Source organism: Xenopus laevis, chromosome 5L (assembly GCF_017654675.1).
Source record: "Xenopus laevis strain J_2021 chromosome 5L, Xenopus_laevis_v10.1, whole genome shotgun sequence".
NCBI classification, from domain to species: Eukaryota; Metazoa; Chordata; class Amphibia; order Anura; family Pipidae; genus Xenopus; species Xenopus laevis.
In genome coordinates, this window is record NC_054379.1 from 4579598 (window position 1) to 4601115 (window position 21518).

General features: G+C 40.7%; 1 protein-coding gene across 31 annotated transcripts in view; it reads left to right on the forward strand.

Annotated features, from left to right (window-relative positions):
* LOC108716082 (neurexin-1) overlaps positions 1-21518 on the forward strand; it is an 861870-nt gene that overhangs the window by 563354 nt on the left and 276998 nt on the right. The window contains exon 1 of one of the 31 annotated variants that reach the window (XM_041562478.1): positions 10058-10868. The exons of 27 other annotated variants lie outside the window; for them this stretch is intronic. In XM_041562478.1, coding sequence (XP_041418412.1) covers positions 10649-10868 — 220 coding nt within the window. In that variant the 5' untranslated portion in view covers positions 10058-10648. Of the gene's footprint in view, positions 1-10057; positions 10869-21518 lie in introns of those variants that run through there. 3 more of the 31 variants (XM_018262527.2, XM_041562477.1, XM_041562476.1) reach the window with 3 other exon arrangements.

Sequence of the window (21518 nt, forward strand, 5' to 3'; positions counted from 1 at the left end):
GTGTCCCCCTGCAGAGAGCACCATCATTATTACTTTGTATTGAGTTGGACCACCAACTATTGTACTTCCCCAAAATAACAAAGCAGAGTTCTTGTCATTCTACAGAATTTAGAAAATAAGAGAACAACGGTAGTTTGTCCAGATAGATAGATAGATAGATAGATAGATAGATAGATAGATAGATAGTGATGATGATAGATAGATAGATAATGATGATAGAGAGAGAGAGAGAGAGAGCGATGATGAGAGATAGATAGATAGATAGATAGATAGATAGATAGATAGATAGATAGATAGATAGATAGATAGATGATAGATAGATAGATAGATAGATAATGATGATAGATAGATAATGATGATAGATAATAGATAGATAGATAGATAGATAGATAGATAGATAGATAGATAGATAGATAGATAGATAGATAGATAGATGGATGGATGGATGGATGGATGGATGGATGGATGGATGGATGGATGGATGGATAGATAGATAGATAGATAGATAGATAGATAGATAGATAGATAGATAGATAGATAGATAGATAGATAGATAGATAGATAGATAGATAGATAGATAGATAGATGGATAGATAGATAATGATGATAGATAATAGATAGATAGATAGATAGATAGATAGATAGATAGATAGATAGATAGATAGATAGATAGATGGATAGATAGATAATGATGATAGATAATAGATAGATAGATAGACAGACAGACAGACAGACAGACAGACAGACAGACAGACAGACAGACAGACAGACAGATAGATAGATAGATAGATAGATAGGAAGATAGATAATGATGTACTTGGGGCCTCTGTTATCTGTAAAATAAGGCAGGTCTACAGGAATCACTGAACTCCATGCAGCTATATCATTGCACCCCACTCAAAACTGCCCTTACAGTAGATAAAGAAAGTAGAATGGCTGGAATTAGATATCTACACAGATTTATACAGTACTTCCTAAAAAAAGCTATAGGGGAAGTTGTACAGGCTAAGGAGGTTAATAAATAGCTAAGTAGAAGAGTATGGAGCTCTCCCTGGTACTAGATGAATGAAGCTGATTATAAGCCTTTCTAATCATTCCCTCAATAGCCTGGTGCCTGTAGAGTTCACACGTCATCTAATGGAGATATTGAAATGACACTGTTTCAACTAGTTCATTTCGTTTGGATTTGAACGAAATAAAGCCTTAGCAACCATGTGATTACACAGAATACATTCCAACATGCTGTGTTGATAGAATTGTTTTTAATTTATGAAATAAGAAATCATATCCCTACACCTCTATGTTTTGTTAATCGCGTAGAGTTTATTGATGTACTAAAAACCCAGGCTGTTTCCTATCTTCAGGTTTCTAACAGGTTAATTTCGCAATAACAAATTGAATGGGAAGAAACGCTTGTAGGCTATATGGTGTGACAGGTGAAATATTTGCAATAAAAGTGATACTTGCGGCTACTGAAACACTGATGAGGGTATGATCCAGAAATCAAACCCTTTAATAAATAAATAAATGTATATAGATGAAAAAAAATTAGAAGAAAATGAAAACACTAGTGAGTATTGCAGGAAACACAATGGCTTTATGTATTAACAGAAGATCTCTTAGGAATGGCTTCTCATCAGAAGAACTGAAACCCCTGCCTTGACTATCATAGACATGCAATTATTCTTGGCTTTTCTTTGCTTTGAGATTATCTTCAATACTTAATGTGTTTCAATGAGTACCTTATATATAATTAATAGTATGTGTAGTAAAAGTGGCCTTTTATGGTTAATGCATCTGGTGCCAGTTGACTTGATTAAGAATGGTCTCGGGTGGAAAAGTCTTATTTGCTGTTATTACAATCCTCACAGCTGGATAAATAAAATGTGTAAAGCTCCCCATAGATGCGACGATTCTTCTTGCCGAACGACCGATTTTAGGGAAGCCCGACCAATTATCGTGTGGTTAGTGGTATTCGAACGATCGTACATCTTACGATTTTTCGGCCGACATCTGTCGGGAAATTGATCGGCCAGCTCTACAATCTTTGTCGGTCCCAGTGCAATCTCTCTATGTTTGCAGGGCCAAGCAGGCAGCTCCCCTTTGTTTTCCTGGCAAATTGGTCTTTTTAGTTGATGGTAAATTCGTACGATCGTTCTGAGAAGATCGTGGTCTCACGATCAGGATCTGATCTTTTAAAAATCTCAACATCTATGGCCAGCTTAAGTGTCAGCTACGGTCAACTGTCACCACCACACATAAATACTAAACTTACCTCCTGTCTAGATCTTACAAGCAATTGAAACCAGTCTTTGTGAAGATACACTAGATCAGGGGTTCCCAACCATTTTGACCTGGGAGCCACATTTCAATGTAAAAAGAGTTAAGGAGCAACACAAGCATAGAGAAAGTCCCTGGAGATGCCAAGTAAGGGCTGTGATTGGTTGTCTGGTAGCCCCTATGTGGACTGGCAGCCTACAGGAGGGTCTGTTTGGCAGTACATCTGGTTTTTATACAACCACTACTTGCCTCCAAGCCTGGAATTCAAAAATAAGCACCTTCGTTGAGGCCACTGGGAGCAACATGTTATTCATGAGCCACTAGGTTGGAAATAACTGCACTAGATGAATAGGTCTGGGTTGTGGGAGTTCAGATGACTCAATCCCTCTTCTTTTTTCACCTAAGCTACATTTCATGAGAGATTCTTAAATGAACAGTTCAGTGTTTAAATAAAAACTGGGTAAATAGAAAGAAAAGATGTTTCTAATCTAAAGTGTAATGTATAAAGGTTGGAGTGACTGATGTGTAACATAACAGAATAGAACACTACTTCCTGCTTTTCAGCTCTCTAACTCTGAGTTAGTCAGTGACTATAAGGGGGGCCACATGGGACATAACTGTTCAGTGAGTTTGCAATTGATCCTCAGCATTCAGCTCAGATTCAAAAGCAACAGATATGACCCATGTGGCCTCCCCTCAAGTCACTGATTGGTTACTGCCTGGTATCCAATCAGTGGAAAGCAAGAGAGCTGGAAAGCAGGAAGTAGTGTTCTGGCTATTATGTTACACATCCAGTCACTCCAGCCTTTATACATTAAATTTTTGCTTAACTAACTATATTAGAAACATTTTATTTATTTTGCACAGTTTTTATTTTTACACTGAACAATTCCTTTAAAGGACAAGTAAACCTCATTGTGGCCATCCCTTAGGGGGCTTAAAAAATAGTCCATAGCCACTTACCAATCCCCCCAAAATATGTATGGTTCTTTTTTCAGCCCAATAGCCATCATATATCACCTGTCCAATACTTTCCATCCTTTCTACACTCTTTTACTTTACATTGATGAAAGCATTATATATACATTGAAGGCAGATTGTGCTGGAAAGCTGCATGATATAGGCTATATAAAAAAGTATAGCAACTGGTAAGAGGTACTACTGTTTAGGGTTTTGGAACTTTCCTTGTCACTTGCTCCTTGGAAAACAAGAAACCAACCAGGATGTAGAATGGCCTATTCATTAAGGGTAGGTGTTAGCAATGTTTTTGGGAGGACAAGCCATCCTTCAACCATAAGACATCATGTTACCTATACATTGGCTGTGTATGTGGCCCATCCCCTGCATAATTCTGGCTCATTCCAGCATGAAAATGAAAGATACCAGTTGTTTAATGTCACATGAGATACATAGAGAGTCAGGTGACAACATGGAGGATTGAATTGTTTCGTTTACTGCCTCTATAAAGTATTCGGCTGTCCGGAAAGCAACGTATGGGAACGTCAACTTGAAAATCCATTCTAGTTAAGGTCATTATCTTTCTCTTGCGTTGCATTTTTCGTGATCTATCAATAAAGCTGAAGGAGGTACAATTAAAAAAGGGGCTTTATTTGCCTTATTGATCGGAAGGGAAGTGAATTTGTTTGTGTCTCCGCTGGTGCTCTTTAAGAGACAATTTATTCCAACCATAATACTTATGCGGATATTTCTTTGGGGAAATAATAACAAAAACTTTGATTTAGGAGTAAAAAGAGGATCTTTCTTAATCCCGGCAGTAAAAAAAAATATTTCTTTTTCATGAGCCATTGCCTTTCATAGTGTTTGCGGCTGATTCTCCAGTTCTCTCTGTATTTATTTTCATGTCCTTGCATAAAGCTTACCTTCCAAATCACTTCTACATAAAGGCAAAGCGAAATGATCTTAGGAAGTAAGAATTGGATGAGGACATTTCTGAATTGGGGACTAAACAAATATTTTGCATACACAGCACTACAGAGAATACCAGAATAATACGGTTTTAAGTTGCCCTTGATGTCTGTAGGCACTGGAAATCCACATAACAAAAGGGAGTTTTAGACTTTTTAAGAATGTATGTATTTGTTTAAATAAGAATGCCATAGACTTAATCAACCCAATCTTTCATTTGGCTTTGTTTTTTTTTATCATTTTAGAATTAATCTTATTTTGCTGTTTCTGACCTTAAAATGAAAATTGCACCTGCTTCTACAATGTGGGAGCAAAACAACTGGTATAAAACAGGGGAGAATTGGTAAAACCCAGGGGCAGATTTACATATGGTCGAATATCGAGGGTTAATTAACCCTCGATATTCGACTGCAGAGTGTAAATCCTTCGACTTCGAATATCGAAGTCGAAGGATTTACCGCAAATCGTTCGATCGAACGATTAAATCCTTCGAAAGGATTTTAATCCATCGATCGAACAATTTTTCTTCGACCAAAAAATGGTTAGAAAGCCTATGAGGACCATCCCCATAGGCTAACATTGCACCTCAGTAGGTTTTAGTTGGCGAAGTAGGGGGTCGATGTTTTTTTTAAAGAGACAGTACTTCGACTATCAAATGGTCGAATATTCGAACGATTTTTAGTTCGAATCATTCGATTCAAAGTCGAAGTCGTAGTCGAAGGTCGAAGTAGCCAATTCGATGGTCGAAGAAGCCAAAAAAAAACATTCAAAATTCGAAGTTTTTTTTATTCTATTCCTTCACTCGAGCAAAGTTAATGTACCCTGCAAAGTTAGGTGGGAGAGAGAAGTATCGAAGAATAGTCATGGGCGAATCTGTGCAGAAAATTCACAAAACAGCTGAAAATTCGTGAAACACATTGAAGTCATGGGCGTCAGAATTATTTTGACATGTGTCAATTTTGACATGAGCGTCAATTTTTATACACGTGACTATTTGGTCCAAATGCATTAAAGTCAATGGGCTTCAAAATAATTTTGACGTGCGCGCATATTTTTTTTTGTGGACGTGGCGGATTTTTCGCAGGCGAATTGTCGGTGCGGTTTTTTTTTAGCTGCTTGCGACAAATGCGGAAATTCGCCGCAAATTTTTGTCTGGTGAATTTATCCGCCCATCACTATAGATGAATCCAGTGTTGGACTGGTATGACCAGGGCACACTGGGGGTCTACCAACCCCAGTCACAAGCCATGGGGCCCTCCGAGTTTTTTACCAGTGTCCCAATGGTCCCGTCCGACCTTGGATGAATGGAGAGTAGAAAGTGAACTGAGAAGAAAGAGTAAAAAATAAGGCATTAAACAGCACATAGAGTAGAAAGAAAAAGGCATTGATAGAATGTCTAGTTTGGGAATGGTGGGTGTGCAAGCTTAATTACATGGAGATCACCAACCGCTCATGGGAGATCTCAGCAGCACCGGTTCAGGCACCCTACATCAATCAGTATCAATATCAGTATCAATATCAGTATCAGTATCAGTATCAGTATCAGAATGCATTGGGCACATAAACCTTCATTTGTACTGTATTTAAAAGGGATACTGTCATTGGAAAACATGTTTTTTTACAAAACACATCAGTTAATAGTGCTGCTCCAGTAGAATTCTGCACTGAAATCCATTTCTCAAAAGAGCAAACAGTTTTTATTATATTACATTTTGAAATCTGACCTGGAGCTAGACATATTGTCAGTTTCCCAGCTGCCCCCAGTCATGTGACTTGTGCTCTGATAAACTTCAATCACTCTTTACTGCTGTACTGCAAGTTGAACTGATATCACCCCCCTCCCTTTCCCTCCAGCAGCCAAACAACAGAACAATGGGAAGGTAACCAGATAACACAAGATAACAGCTGCCTGGTAGATCTAAGAACAAGATTCAACAGTAAAGACCCAAGTCCCGTTGAGACTCCTTCAGTTACATTGAGTAGGAGAAACAACAGCCTGCCAGAAAGCAGATCCATAGTGCAGCATTGACTCTTTCTGAAATCACATGGCCAGGCAAAATGACCTGAGATGCACCTACACACCAATAGTACACTTATTCGGGAGTTAAATTTTATATGGTAGAGTGAATTATTTATCAATATAGAAAGCGGTAGGAGATAATTCAATTGAGAAAGTGTTGGAGGACTCCCGCAGGTTTGAAAAAGACTAAGAACAAAAAAGAGAATGTTGTGATGTAGGGAGTTGCAGTTCCGCAGTAGTCGGACAGCTATCCCCCACCCACTAGCAAACCAGTTCGGGCTCCAACTTCACTAGAGTGAATTATTTGCAGTGTAAACAGTGTAATTTAGAAATAAAAACTGCATCATAAAAATCATGACGGAATCCCTTTAAACACCCACCCACTCGCAGTATTTAGGAAATTAAAAACTTAAAGGTAAACTGTTACTAAGCAGCCCTGGCTCAAAAACAATAACAAATTAGGTCTATCAAGAAACTGAACCAATTTCCAAATTTCAACATTAATGTCAGTTTCTGCTTGGCCATAGTTGAAGATATAGGGGTTAGCCCCAATCTAAAGTTGCCTTATGCAGCCCAATGGGTGTCACCGAAGCAACGATTTTATCAAGGACATTACCCCTTAATCTCTAGCTCTTGTTTATGTGATTAGAGCACGAAGCCCTGAATTTAGGCAAAACTTTTTGTCTCATCATCACAAATTGTGTCATTGACAGTAACTCAATGGACTTAGTCGAATAATCATTTGGTTGCCCATTAATAATGACCTCCTCTGTGCGGCTGTTGGCTTGCCTCCTGGTTTTACTAATTAGTGAAGTTGCATATATTGTTACTGTAGACACAAACAGTTAATTAGCAGTCTGCCATGCACAAGCCTTCCAATATACACTCAGCTTACTGGCACATATGGGTCTTGCTCATTAAAGGCAAAATGAGCCCATTCATTTAGTTTTGGGTCCCTGGACCTCTGCAGTTCTATATACACTCTAATGACATGCTTCATAAATTTTATTGATACCTTAGTTCAGATCAATTTTACCCTAATGATTTTCTGCCCTTCCGCATTTATATATATATGTGTGCGTGTAAAAAAAAAAAAAAAAGTGCAACGCACAAACACACAAATATGTGACTTTCACGAAATAATTCATTCAAAGGATTACCCGCGAGTGCAGTTTGGCAGTGTAGGAATGGTAGTTGGAGTGGGCGGAGACATGAAATTCATATTAACGCACCTGCCTGGTGTATAAACGTATGTCTCCTTGAAGAAAGTGAGTTTAATTTAATGCCCTCTCTTCTCCATTACTCTATTACTCTATTGCTCTATTGCTCTATTACTCTATTACTATACATGCTCTGTTGGCATATTTACATAGGACGGATGAGTAATTAACATTTCTATAGTATCTATGTAGTAACAGATTATGTTAGTGAAGTGATGGAACTCCATCTTCATCCACAATGCCCTCTGCAGTGCCTACAAGCAACAAGCAGCCCACGTCTCTGTAAGAGAAGCATATGTGGCTCTGGGGGTGTGCGTTTTACACGGAGATCCCCCCCACCCCTCTCAGTGAATGTGTTAACTGTGTATGGGGGTGATTTCAGGAACAAAAGTAATTCCATAATGTACCCCATCTGCTTCCACAATAAGTCATTCTGGAAAGAAAGAAAAAAAAATGGGTAGATCAGTCTCTATAATAATTATTGGATGCGATTAAGCACAGCGGAGGCCTGGGTGTTGCTGCTGCTGCGGGGAAGTAAGCGGTCGCCTGTGTTAACTGATTCAGCACCTCAGCTCTGGACAGCAGCTGGGAATGTTATAGCAATGAGGCTACTGGTGTTAACTGATTCAGCACCTTAGCCCTGGACAGTAGCTGGGAATGTTATAGTGATGATGCTGCCGGTGTTAACTGATTCAGCACCTCAGCCCTGGACAGTAGCTGGGAATGTTATAGCAATGAGGCTGCCAGTGTTAACTGATTCAGCACCTCAGCTCTGGACAGTAGCTGGGAATGTTATAGCAATGAGGCTGCCGGTGTTAACTGATTCAGCACTTTAGCTCTGGACAGCAGCTGGGAATGTTTTAGCAATGAGGCTGCCGGTGTTAACTGATTCAGCACCTTAGCCCTGGACAGTAGCTGGGAATGTTATAGCAATGAGGCTGCCGGTGTTAACTGATTCAGCACCTCAGCTCTGGACAGTAGCTGGGAATGTTATAGCAATGAGGCTGCCGGTGTTAACTGATTCAGCACTTTAGCTCTGGACAGCAGCTGGGAATGTTATAGCAATGAGGCTGCCGGTGTTAACTGATTCAGCACCTCAGCTCTGGACAGTAGCTGGGAATGTTTTAGCAATGAGGCTGCCGGTGTTAACTGATTCAGCACCTTAGCCCTGGACAGTAGCTGGGAATGTTATAGCAATGAGGCTGCCGGTGTTAACTGATTCAGCACCTCAGCTCTGGACAGCACCTGGGAATGCTATAGCAATCAGACTGCCTGTGTTAACTAGTGATGGGCGAATTTGTCCGGTTTAGCTTCGCCGAAAAATTTGCGAAATGCCGAAAATTTTTTGAAACTAATTGAAGTCAATGGGCGTCAAAATTATTTTGACACGCGTCAATCTTGATGCCCGCGACAATTTTTATATGCCCGCCTATTTTGTCCAAATGCATTAAAGTCAATGGGCATCCGAATAATTTTAATGCGCGTCAATTTTGATGCGCTGGATAATTTTCTCCGCAGTTTTGCGAATTTATTGCGAAACTCAGAAAATCACAGCAAATTCGTGCTTGGCGAATTTATTGGCCCATCACTAGTGTTAACCGATTCAGCACCTCAGCTCTAGACAGTAGCGGGGAATGTTATAGCGATGAGACTGCCTGTGTTAACCAATTCAGCACCTCAGGTCTGGATAGCAGCTGGGAATGATATAGCGATGAAGCTGCCTGTGTTAACCAATTCAGCACTTTAGCTCTGGACAGTAGCTGGGAATGCTATAGCGACCAGGCTGCCTATGTTAACTGATTCAGCACCTCAGCTCTGGATAGCAACTGGGAATGATATAGGGATAAGGCCGCCTGTGTTAACCGATTCAGCGACTTGCTAACGCAGGTGCTGAGGGAGAAAGAGGCTGCCTGCGTTAACCCTTTCAGCACCTCAGCTGTGTTCAGCGGCTGCTGGAATTAGCACAGCGATTCTGCGCTGAATAAAAACTCAGCAGTGATTTCTGAAGCACATCACATTAACGAAATACTGCAATGTAACCCTCTAAATAATAAACATAATACTGGGGCTGTTTTAAAACAGAGGAAGTCCCAAACTGCGCCAATAAACAATCTGCGCTCTGTCACTCTCTCTAAAAGTCAAAAGTGCTGTTAGGAGCTTTGCTGATAGTGTTGGGCTCTGCTCTCCTAACTACACACCTGGTTAGTTTCCAGTGGGAGCAGAGTAGGTGTGGGGTTACCTCTGGATGGAGCCAAGCTGTGCCGTCTTTGTTGTGCGCTGCTGAACCTCTCAATCTCAAAGGGTTAACGTATATATATTTATTGTAATCTGAGGATCCTAGAATATTTGATCTATAGCAGAGAAGGGGAGATAAATCCATCTGCAGCATTGCCTTGCGCAGAGACCTGGTGCTCTTTCTGTGAACAATTCAGAAAACTGAGTAGCACATGCTCTAGGTGTATAATAATAGCGGGGGAATCAGAGAAGCTTCTTTTTTTTTTTTTCTTTTTTTTTTCACACCATTATTCAGCCTCCCTCTTTCACATAGGCTCTTCCTCTGCATTGCATCCAGGCTTCAGTGATTTGCTGTTTGAAGACTGCAGATTTGCATAGGCTTCTCCTAGGAAGCATATTCTCTCCCCTGATTCTTTCAGAAGGTCTCACTATTGTCTGGCTACGTCTTCTGCTGTGACTCTGAGACCACTCACATTGTTTGGGGAGGGAAGGCTGGTCATTGAGTTGCTGTGGTTCAAGACTGTGAGATGTTCCAGCCAGGAGAGAAGATCAATTGTGATTTCTCAGCAAAGCTTTAGGAAGTGGCTTGTGTATCAGTGTTGGCTGTGGATATCCTGTGGATTATTATGGTTGGCTTTTATCTAGAGGAAATCCCTTTTCTGCTGCAACTTGTACAAACTATGGATCTTTGATGAAAAGGCTGAGCTTCAGTTTGGCACCTGTTCTGGGGAGCTGGGTCCCCTCTAGTGACCTGGAGAGACGCTTGAGAGGGGTCGGGGGCTGTTTTGGGACTATGAGCCTGAGCCGGGATTGGTTTGGTTGGACCAGAAATCGAAGGGAATAAAATAAAGGAGCCCCCTTATGTCTGAGAGCAGGAGGGGTCGCGCACATGTCTGTTTGGATGGAGAGCTGAAAGGTGTAAAAGGAAAAGTTTGCGCCGGGAGGCTGAGCTGGGTCTGACTACTCCATGCAGCAACACTATCACTTTAACTCCAGCGCTGATCCGGGTGCAGGGGGCGCCAGTCTGCGCTTTGCCATGTGGATTGTGCCGCTAACGCTCAGCTGGATCCTCGGGGTGTCCTGGGGGGCCTCCAACCTCGGATCTCATCACATTCATCACGGCGGGAAACATCTGTCTGCGCCCGTCGCCATCTACAGGTCCCCGGCTTCTCTGAGAGGAGGAAACGGTGGGTCCCCCCCAAACACACACGCACCCCGAAATCTCTTGTATTTCTTCCGCTTGAAACGGAGAAATGATTATTTGCTGTAAGGGCCCCACCCGCTGCCACTTACAGGTCTAGTTACCGTTAGATACCGGGATTAACCCTTGCACTGCCAGCCCACTCACACTAAATCAGCGGCTTGGTTTCACCCACCCATGAGAAGTTTCAAATATGAAAGGGTTAATTATGTGTCAGGCTGCCAATTGCAGGTCGATTTACCTTTAGATATAGGGATTAACCCTTGCACTGCCACCCCACTCACACTAAATTTCGGTTTTTAGTTTGATCCACCCATGAGAAGTTTCAAATGTGAAAGGGTTCATTATGTGTCAGGCTGCCAATTACAGGTCTACTTACCTTTATATATAGGGATTAACCCTTGCACTGCCACTCCACGCACACTAAATCAGGTGCTTGGTTTGACCCACCCATTAGAAGTTTCAAATATGAAATGGTTAATTGTGTCTCAGGTTTAAGGGTCCCACCTGCTGTCAATTACAGGTCTAGTTACCTTTAGATACCGGGATTAACCCTTGCACTGCCACCCCACTCACACTAAATCAGGTTTTTTAGTTTGATCCACCCATGAGAAGTTTCAAATGTGAAATGGTTAATTATGTGTCAGGCTGCCAATTACAGATCTAGTTAGCTTTAGATATAGGAATTAACCCTTGCACTGCCAGCCCGCTCACACTAAATCAGCGGCTTGGTTTGACCCACCCATGAGAAGTTTCAAATATGAAATGGTTAATTGTGTCTCAGATTTAAGGGCCCCACCCGCTGCCAATTACAGATCTAGTTACCTTTAGATACAGGGATTAACCCTTGCACTGCCAGCCCACACAGACTAAATTCCGGTTTCTGGTTGGACCAACCCATGAGAAGTTTCAAATATGAAATGGTTAATTGTGTGTCAGGCTGCCAATTACAGATCTAATTACCTTTAGAAATTGGGATTAACCCTTGCACTGCCAGCCCACAAAGACTAAATCCGGTTTCTAGTTTGACCCACCCATGAGAAGTTTCAAATATGAAATGGTTAATTGTGTGTCAGGTTTAAGGGCCCTATCCACTGCCAATTACAGATCTGGTTACCTTTAGATATAGGGATTAACCCTTGCACTGCCAGTCCACAGAGACTAAATCAGGTTCTTGGCTTGACCGACCCATTAGAAGTTTCAAATATGAAACATAGAAAGATTAGGGGTCCTCTAAATTCCCATTGACTTCTGGCCAAAAAGGGGTCAAGTATTTGGTAGATTATGTGAATCTGCTTGGGTTAACTGCACAGCCAACCAATTGAATGTTCATCACCTGGTAGATGTAGGCTACACCCAACTTTCTCTGCACTGCCAGTAAAGAAAGGGTTAACAGCAATTGCCTGTCTTTTTATGGATCTAATCCCTCCTTGGCCGTGGATTTCCCTTGCTCCCAAGACCCTGTTTTTTACCTTTGATTTATATTTCTGATATAGGAAAGTCGTCAGTTATCAAAAGTGTGTCAATCCGTTTATTTAGGTGGTTGTTTTACCACAGAGAATACGTTTGCTTTGGGACCATTGGGGAGGTGTTTGAGAGTTATAGTTTGTCCAGTGGACTGTAATGTTGTAGTGATGAGCATCAGTTGGGAGGCGTATGTTACTGCATGGCGTGAATTGGGCACAGAGCATTGCACACAAAGCTTCTGAAGTTATGCAGCACATTGCACCATGTGCAAAGCCCATAGTTCATACATTGCATGTACTGGGAATACTGGAAATAAACACAGAGCATTGCACTGTACAGCAGAGCCCGAACTCCATGCAGAGCATTATATTATACAGCACAGCGGCTTATAAAGGTAAAACAGGTATGCAGAGAACTGCCCTATGAAGATAAGCTCAGAGCATCGCACTCTATTTATTGCCCAGCATGGGAGGAATTATATGCAGAACGTTGCACTGCAAAGCACAAGAGTTAATCCTTAGTCAAAAGCCCCAAAATCTGCAAAGCTATGCAGAGCCTTACAATAGAGAGTACAGGAGTGCACAGCAAGCCAGAGAGAGAGCAGAGCACTGACATCTAACGCTTGGACACTGGGGCTCAGCGAGGAACATTGAATTATTAAACGTATGGCTTGGTGTTCAGTATACTCACAGCAAGACTGTACATATATATATTTATTTACATATAATTGCAGAGCGTTACATTACATAACACAGACATAGGGAGGCTGTGCAGAGCATTGCATGGACTGCCATAAATGGAAACTGAGATTTACTGTAGATATTCCTTCTGTAAAGTGCCTACTAGAGACTGCTATTCACTCTAATTGTCCATCTGACATTATTACCAATAGTTTTCCTTTATTTATTTATATCTCTGTATATTTTTGACCCACTGGTTCAACCTGCCCGTTGTTCTGCCTTCATTTATTGCCGGCAAAGACGAGGTGCTGTAATATCTATAGATAAAAGCTCCGTTAATGTCAGAGATTTGTTTACGTGCAGCTGAGTTTGGATCTTTCCCACAGACAAAGGGCTCTGCCGGCTCCTGCCTGGAGTCTTATTATTGCCTTTGTACAGAGGCATCGCCCATTGCACCTATTTCACCTAATTACCCCCCATTTGCTTTCACAGAAGGCAATCTCATATAAGTCAGGGCGAACATAAAGCCAAATACTAATAATAATAACAGGCAAAGCACCGGCAGACGGCTGGTGTCGGAGAGAGAAAGAGGAAAAGCGCAACTCGCAGCCCTTTAATGTTATGGTTAAATTAGGAAATGATTCTGCCCAATGTGCATCAATAGTATTTGCATGACCCGGAGGCTCGAAACCTGAAAAATGTTAACGTTAACCAAGTCTTCCTGCCTATTATCGGGGCAAGTCGGAGACAATCAGAATCACTTTCATACGGAACTTGATGCAGTTTCCCAAGGGGGAATAGACTGGGAATGCAGATTTCTATTCTGTGCAGAAAGAGCTTACTCTCTGGAGTCTGGAGGCCTTTGTACAGTTTCTAGGAACATTATTGCTAAAGAAAAAGGAAGGTGGGGGTGGAAGAAAACTAGGTCATTAGAACAACGGACTGTTTTATACTGTAGTTTAGTACATTTTATATTCTCTAGGTTTATATTTATTCCATCTGCCTCTATCTATCATCTATCCTTCTCTCTTCTGCCTCTGCATCTCTCTCTCTTGCTATGACTGACTTGTCCATATCTGTCTTTCTGTCTTTCGGCATAATTTCCAGTAGAAAGAATACAGAATACAACTGCACCCCCACTTTCTTTCCGTTTCCAGATCTGTTTGGCAGATGAAAGAAACTCAAAGCCATGATATATTCAGTTGGTCACTGCCGTACTCTCCAGCTATTTTTTAATCTAGAAAAAATGTAGCCGATGGACCTCTGTGGTTTAGGTGTGCTTTACCTAGTCTTTCAACGCCATTTCAGTTTTTCCTTCATTATTCCAGATGGTGTGTTTTAAACTGATGTCACTCCTCAAGCTAATAGCCAATGAGATCTCTGCTGTCAAATTAGGGGAGATGGGTCTTCATTTGTGAGGCAATGCTGACCATTCATCCTCTCTGAAGGCCTCTAGAAGTTGATAAGTAGTTTGGGTATATGAGAATAACATGAGCTTATGAAAAGGCCACACCCAGAGTCTCCAGATGTTGATGGACTGCAACTGGTAGCTACAATAATTAAAACATGTTGGAAATTGAAGTCCAACTTCTGACTCAGCCTGCACTGAACATAAATTGGCCTATTGCAGTTTCCTAGCATGTCATTTGCATTCCAGATAATTCTGTTTAATCACTGCAAATGTACATTGAACCTTCTCACTTGTGTGTTGAGTTGACCGAAGGCTTTTCGGTGAAACTCTTGGAGCTGATTTTTCATGCTTTGCAGCAAGTCATTTATCACTGACAGCTCTTAGATTCATGTGTCCATAGCAAACCCCTCATGGGCCCACATTAACACTAAAGTCCCTTAGGCTAGAAAAAAATAATCATATTTCATTATTCTTCTGACCAAAGAGAAATAATTATATAAGTGTGGTCCTTACAGAAATTGAAACCTTACACAGGCCCAGGGATCTAGGTCCACATTGGCATAAATAATTAGAACTATTAACTCAGTTGAGGGGCAATAAGTAGAGGGAGCTGCACCATGTTTTGCACTTGGGTTATAGACCATTAGCTTCATCCCTGATCTTTCAAACTGACTCTGAGGCATTGAGTACAACTGGACAAAACTCTACACATGTCAGGTTCATTTATAAACACTGGGGCAATGTCACACCCAGAGAGAATCCATAGCAGCGTATCAATGATTACCATTGTTGGACATAATCCTTTGCAGTGAGCTCATCTCTAGTAATGTCAAACTTCAAGAATCGCACTCTTTTTAGAATTTATTTATGTGATATAAATATTAATTCAAATGGTACCCAGACTATTGCTGTTTTAGAAAAGCCATTAAAATATATGTTGTCTCTGTAAATTTACCACCTAAACTTTGAGTTCAGTATCAGTTCCAACAGGAGAGGGAAGTATATTACAAGTATGGGATCTATTTTACAGAATGTTTGGGACCTGGGACTTTTTGGATAAGGGATATTTCCGTAATTTGGGTCACAATACCTTAAACCTACTAAAAAACATTGAAACATAAAACAAACCCTACAGTTACAAAGTGCAAACTACCGTTTTATTATTATTATTATAGGTCAGTGGAGAAACCTTTCTGGTTAGGGCGAGAAAAAAAAGTCTACAAGGAGTCAATGAGCTCTTCACATTGGAAGTGTAAAGTCTTCTGAAGTCAAAAAAGCATGCACATGTCTTCTGCTACACACAAAGCACTGCTTAAAACCAAAAATGAGAGGCTTTATCTTTCACGCAAGGAATTACGGGCAGATGTAGCTCATCTACATCACTAGAGAGGGGCAAATTAGAAAGGATGACATTCACACTTTAGAAAATTGTAGCAAGATGGACTCTCTCTACTGAATTTGGCCTCCTCGTGTTTCACAAGGCCTTTCTGGATAATGGGTTTTCGTATAATAGATTTCATACATACAATAGTTGCTCCTTTAGTGGCACCCCAGGTTAAACACAAAGTAGGAGGCAGGTGTAGATTGACTTTCCCTGTCCCTGGGTCCTACTACACAACACTTCACAATGTATTCATGGGTCATCTTGTTAACATCATAACTGTGAGCCGCTGCACTGCATTCAGCTCCATCTGAATGTTCCGGAAGGTTCTTCACCTACAGCTAAAAATCGGTAAATAAACTTATATAGGGAAATGATACTTCCTTTGAGACCCTTTTTTATTTTAGTTGCATGTTTGCCAAGCAAAGAATCTTTCGGACATGAGATTACTCTGCTTGAACCATCGAAATCCTCACAGCCAGGGTCACACATGCATGGCCCTATATGACATAATTGGGTGCAGGAAACAAAAAACTGCAACATCATCTCTTATGTTGCCTCAAGCCCTGTAGAAGTTGACTGTTCCACAGACACACAGTACAGTCATAACTCATTTAGCTGAGGCTGCAGTCAATATGGAATCCTTAGAGACCCGTTCTGGAGACTTTCTTGTGGCACATGGAGGTGTCCTATCTGCCCTCGGTTTACAGGATTAGTGTTATCTCCTTAAACACTGGTCTGTTGCAGTATAACAATGGGATGTGACTTCCTTGAGTCTTTGATTCCATCAGTTTAATTTATTCATGAAGTGCAGTGTAAAGGAATAAGCTCTTGAGAGGTGGTTTTACCCATGAGCAGTGTTTAGATGTAAAAAGAGTTGGGGGGCAATACAAGCATGAAATATTTTAATGGGGGATGCCAAATACAGGCTCTGATTGACCATTTAGTAGTCCCTAAGTAAACTGTCAGCCTACAGGAGGTTCTGTTTAGCCATACATCTGGTTTTTATGCACCTCCAAGTCTGGAATTCAAAATAATCACCTGCTTTGGGGCCACTGGGAGCAACATCCAAAGGGGTTGGTTGGTCATGAGCCAATGGTTGGGAACCACTGCTCTAGAGGATGAGCACATCGAGAAATAATACCAACCTTGTCCACTTTACAAATACCTACTGTCTTTTACAGTAAAATTATTTTTTTTTGAATTTTCCATATTTTTTTTATCCATCTACATTTTCTTCCAGGTGTTTTTTTATTTTTTATTTTTTTTCTCTCAGTAATGAGAATGATTGATTGTTTATGAGAAAGGCAGTCATCTGTACTAATGAATACAGGAGATAACGCAGGTTCCTTGTGTAAGATCTCTCATACTATTATTTCTCTCGACGTGGTTTGATTTTGTAGCCGTACATATTTACATACCCAAAACAGACAAGGCACGTTCTTAGCGTACGTCTCATAGAGTAAATGTAGGTGTAAGCTGCTGTGTTTGCTGCCAGTGGGAGATGGCGTACAATCGTCTAGTTTACAGCTTCTCTTTTGTCCTTTTCCCAGTCTGGAAGCCGTGCTCCAAAAAAAAAAAAATCACAAGAAAATAGACAAAGGAGTTGGTTCTCAGCTGTAGATTTACGTGGTTTATGGCAGAGGAAGAAACATGTATGCTCTTTGCATTAACCTAACGTTTCGCAGCATTCTCTGCCATTGATTTTCACTACAGCAAGTCCCTTGTTATTTAAATGCCACGTAAAAAAAATATGGCTTGCATGGGCATTTCATCCTGGCGCTTGGCTAAAACCATCTGGATAACCAGAAGATTGACAAAATCAACGTAGAATCAAAGTATAAAGGAATGTGTTTATCTGATTGATTTTATTACATACACGGTAATGTGATACTTCCAATAGTTTTCATACTGTATTGCGTCCCTCCTCCCTTTCAATGGGCTTTAATAATACCCATTGTTTTATTTTTCTTCATTTTATGCCATGCCTCATTGACACGCTCATGAATTGTCATTTACAAGACTTGCATCTCCTGCTTAACCTTTGCATATTTATGGCTGCTGACCCAGTTTCGGGGACGGTGGCTGTTAGAAGGCATTGCATTTTTATAAGAAACCCGGCTTGCTATTTCTGAGACTCTACTAGAGATTGAGGGGCAAATTCACTAAGATTCGTAGTTGCGCCAGGCGTAACTTCGCCGCACTTCGCCAGGCGTAGTTTCGCCAGCGCTCCGCAAATTCACTAAAATCCAAAGTTGCGCTCAGGGTAGCGTAAGGTTGCGAAGTTGCGCTAGCGTTGATTCGCTAAGCGAAGCGAAGTTACGCTAGCGATGGTTAATTTGCATATGGCGCCAAATTCAAATTTCAATGGAGGAATACGTAGAATCACTACAAATGCCTGGGAAACCTTCAAAACATCAAATAAAAAATGTTTTTTGCCCTACACATGTGCCCACTGTATAGTTAAGTTGCCATGAGTTAGGAAATGTAGGGGGGAAGGAGGGGAGCCCCAAAAATTTTTTCGATCTTTTTCAGCCTATCACCCATAATATAGAAAAGACGCCAGCGTTTTTTGGGACTTGAAAAAATTTGAACTTTTTTTTTAAACAATCCCTATCTACTCTATTGCGCTTCTCCTGGTCTGAGGTGGTGAAGGAAGTCTGGCGTAAAAGGTAGCGTTCAGTACACTGCGCGCGTTAGTAAATTTGCGTAGTTACGTCCGTTGCGCAAATTCGCCCGGCGTAAGGGTGCGAAGTAACACTAGCGAATTTACGCCAACGTTCATGGAAATGACCAACGCTAGCGAATTGACGCTTCGGCGCTTAGTGAATTTGCCCCTGAGCTGGAAGCTAGATAATTATGGCGGATACCTTTTTAAGATGTCTGGAGGAATAATCTAAACTGTAGTAACGCTTTCTGCCAGTTATATACAAAAGGCAACTGTATGAATAGCGTGGTGTCAAATTATATTGCAATGGATTTTTCCCGATAAAATTCTTTTTTTTCTGTTATATTTTCTAGGTAAAATATAAAAGCTCCCTTTATTGCATTTGCAGTGATAATGTGGGTGTTCATTCAGATAATGACCTTGATTACGTTCAGTGGCAGAAGTTCTTTTAACTGTAGCACTGCCATTATCTGATTGGTGGAGACACACAATCGCAGGTTTTATTGCTAAACCACTGTTTCACCACAGGATACTCTGCTTAAGCCTGTGCTGAACTGGGAAGATCAATCAGTTGGAAAATTGCTGCGTGAATGGGGGGGAAATGTTTTCTGATAAATAGGTTCTTTTAACATAGTGCTACATTTATTTGCCGCTTTCCCTCTATTATTTATTTTCGAACGTTTATTTCTCACCTGAGGTTTTCCGATATTTCAATACTTTTTAGAAGATAAAAACTGTGCTACAAGGTTAATACATATTTAGCAGTTTTATCCTATTTGTAAAGCAGAGGTAGTTTATGTTTTGCATTTCCTGATGCATAAAATTGGATTACAAATATATAAGCCAGATCATACCAGACTTTTGTAATAGATTTGTACTTTCCTTCTATTTTTGAACAAATGCAGTGCAGAGGTCTTAGTCAGTTGTGTATCTCAATAATGGTGGCGCGTTCATTGTTTTTGAATGAATGAAAGAGGTGCGTTTATTAGTTATTGAGTGAGCATTTATTGTGCAGTAAAACAAAGTAGTTAGACCTACCCATAAGAACATCAGGAAGAGGCTGAGGAAAGACACAAGATGGGATAAAGTGATGCAACGATACACCCAGGTTTGAAGAGAGTCTATGGGGCACATTTACTATTGGTCGAATATCGAGGGTTAATTAACCATCGATATTCGACCCTCAAAGTAAAATCCTTCGATATCGAATATTGAAGTCGAAGGATTTACCGCAAATGCTTTGATCGAACGATCGAAGGATTTTAATCGATCGGTCAAATGATTTTCCTTCTATCAAAAAAAAGCTTAGAAAGCTTATGGGGAAGGTCCTCATTGGTGCTCGGTAGGTTTTAGGTGGCGAAGTAGGTAGTCAAAGTTTTTTTTAAAGAGACAGTACTTTGACTATCGAATGGTCGAATAGTCCAACGATGTTTAGTTCGAATAGTTTGATTCAAAGTCGTAGTCAAAGGTCGAAGTAGCCAATTCGATGGTCGAAGTAGCCAAAAAGAACCTTCGAAATTCGAAGTTTTTTTCATTCTAATCCTTCACTCCAGCTAAGTAAATGTGCCCCCAGCTCTTACTAGTGACATCCAGAAGGAATGTGGTGATAGAAGAAAAAAGCCTTACTGTTGTTAGTGGCGTCTGGAAGGAATGGGATGGGATGATACAAAGATAAGCCTAGGTTTGGAGAAAGTCTAAATGTTTCTAGTTACATCTGGATGGAATGGGATGGGATGATGCAAAGATAAGCCTATGTTTGGATAGAGTCTAACTATTGTTAGTGGCATCTGGAAAGAATGGGATGATACAAAGATAAGCCTAGGTTTGGAGAAAGTCTAACTGTTACTAGTTGCATCTGGAAGGAATGGGATGATATAAAGATAAGCCTAGGTTTGGAGAAAGTCTAAATGTTTCTAGTTACATCTGGATGGAATGGGATGGGATGATGCAAAGATAAGCCTATGTTTGGATAGAGTCTAACTATTGTTAGTGGCATCTGGAAAGAATGGGATGATACAAAGATAAGCCTAGGTTTGGATAGAGTCTAACTGTTGTTAGTGGCATCTGGAAGGAATGGGATGGGATAATACAAAGATAAGCCTAGGTTTGGATAGAGTCTAACTGTTGCTAGTGGCATCTGGAAGGAATGGGATGGGATGATACAAGGATAAGCCTAGGTTTGGAGAGAGTTTAACTCTTACTAGTGACATCCGGAAGAAATGGAATGTGGTGCTACAAAGATACGCCTAGGTTTGGAGAGAGTCTAACTGTTGTTAGTGGCATCTGGAAGGAATGAGATGTATATATACTAAGATAAGTCTAGGTTTGGAGAGAGTCTAACTGTTGCAAGTGGCATCTAGAAGGAATGGGATGGGGTGCTACAAAGATACTCCTATGGAGGGTATGTGAAGGTTTGGAGAGACCTTCAAAAGGCATTAAAGGTCTTGAATATGTGTATGAAAAGATACAAGCCAAACAGATGTAGCTGTGGTATATACGTGGATATGAAAAGCTTCTAGGACTATAATGCTACTTTGTTGGTTGAGATAATGCCAGGAGTATGTCAAATGATCTTTCTCTTTGCAAGCTGAGCGAATAGAAGAATATTATGTTGTACACTGTACATGATTCAAGACAGTATACAATGATATGATGCGGGATGTGACATTTTGTAGTTCTTTAATGAGAAAGGGTCCGATTTTGAGTTATTTTAGGCATCCAAACAAAGTCATTGCCTGGATATAATGGAAGCATTTCAATTTACAGTCAGCAAGTCCTGGCCAAAGAGCATGTAATGCTAGGTGATTGTTCCATTTTTATAAGTGAAGGCAAGCTCAGGCATGCAAAAGATGTGTCATCGGGTAGATGAACAAATCACATTAGATCACATTTGACAGAAAGCATGGACAAGAGCAATTCCTTTCCTCCCAACCTGTTGTTTGGTGACAATAAACACATGTTCAAAGTCATTTTTCATCTTGATGTTCAGTACTGATAAGCTGTGGCTGTTGATTGCTCCAAACTACAGT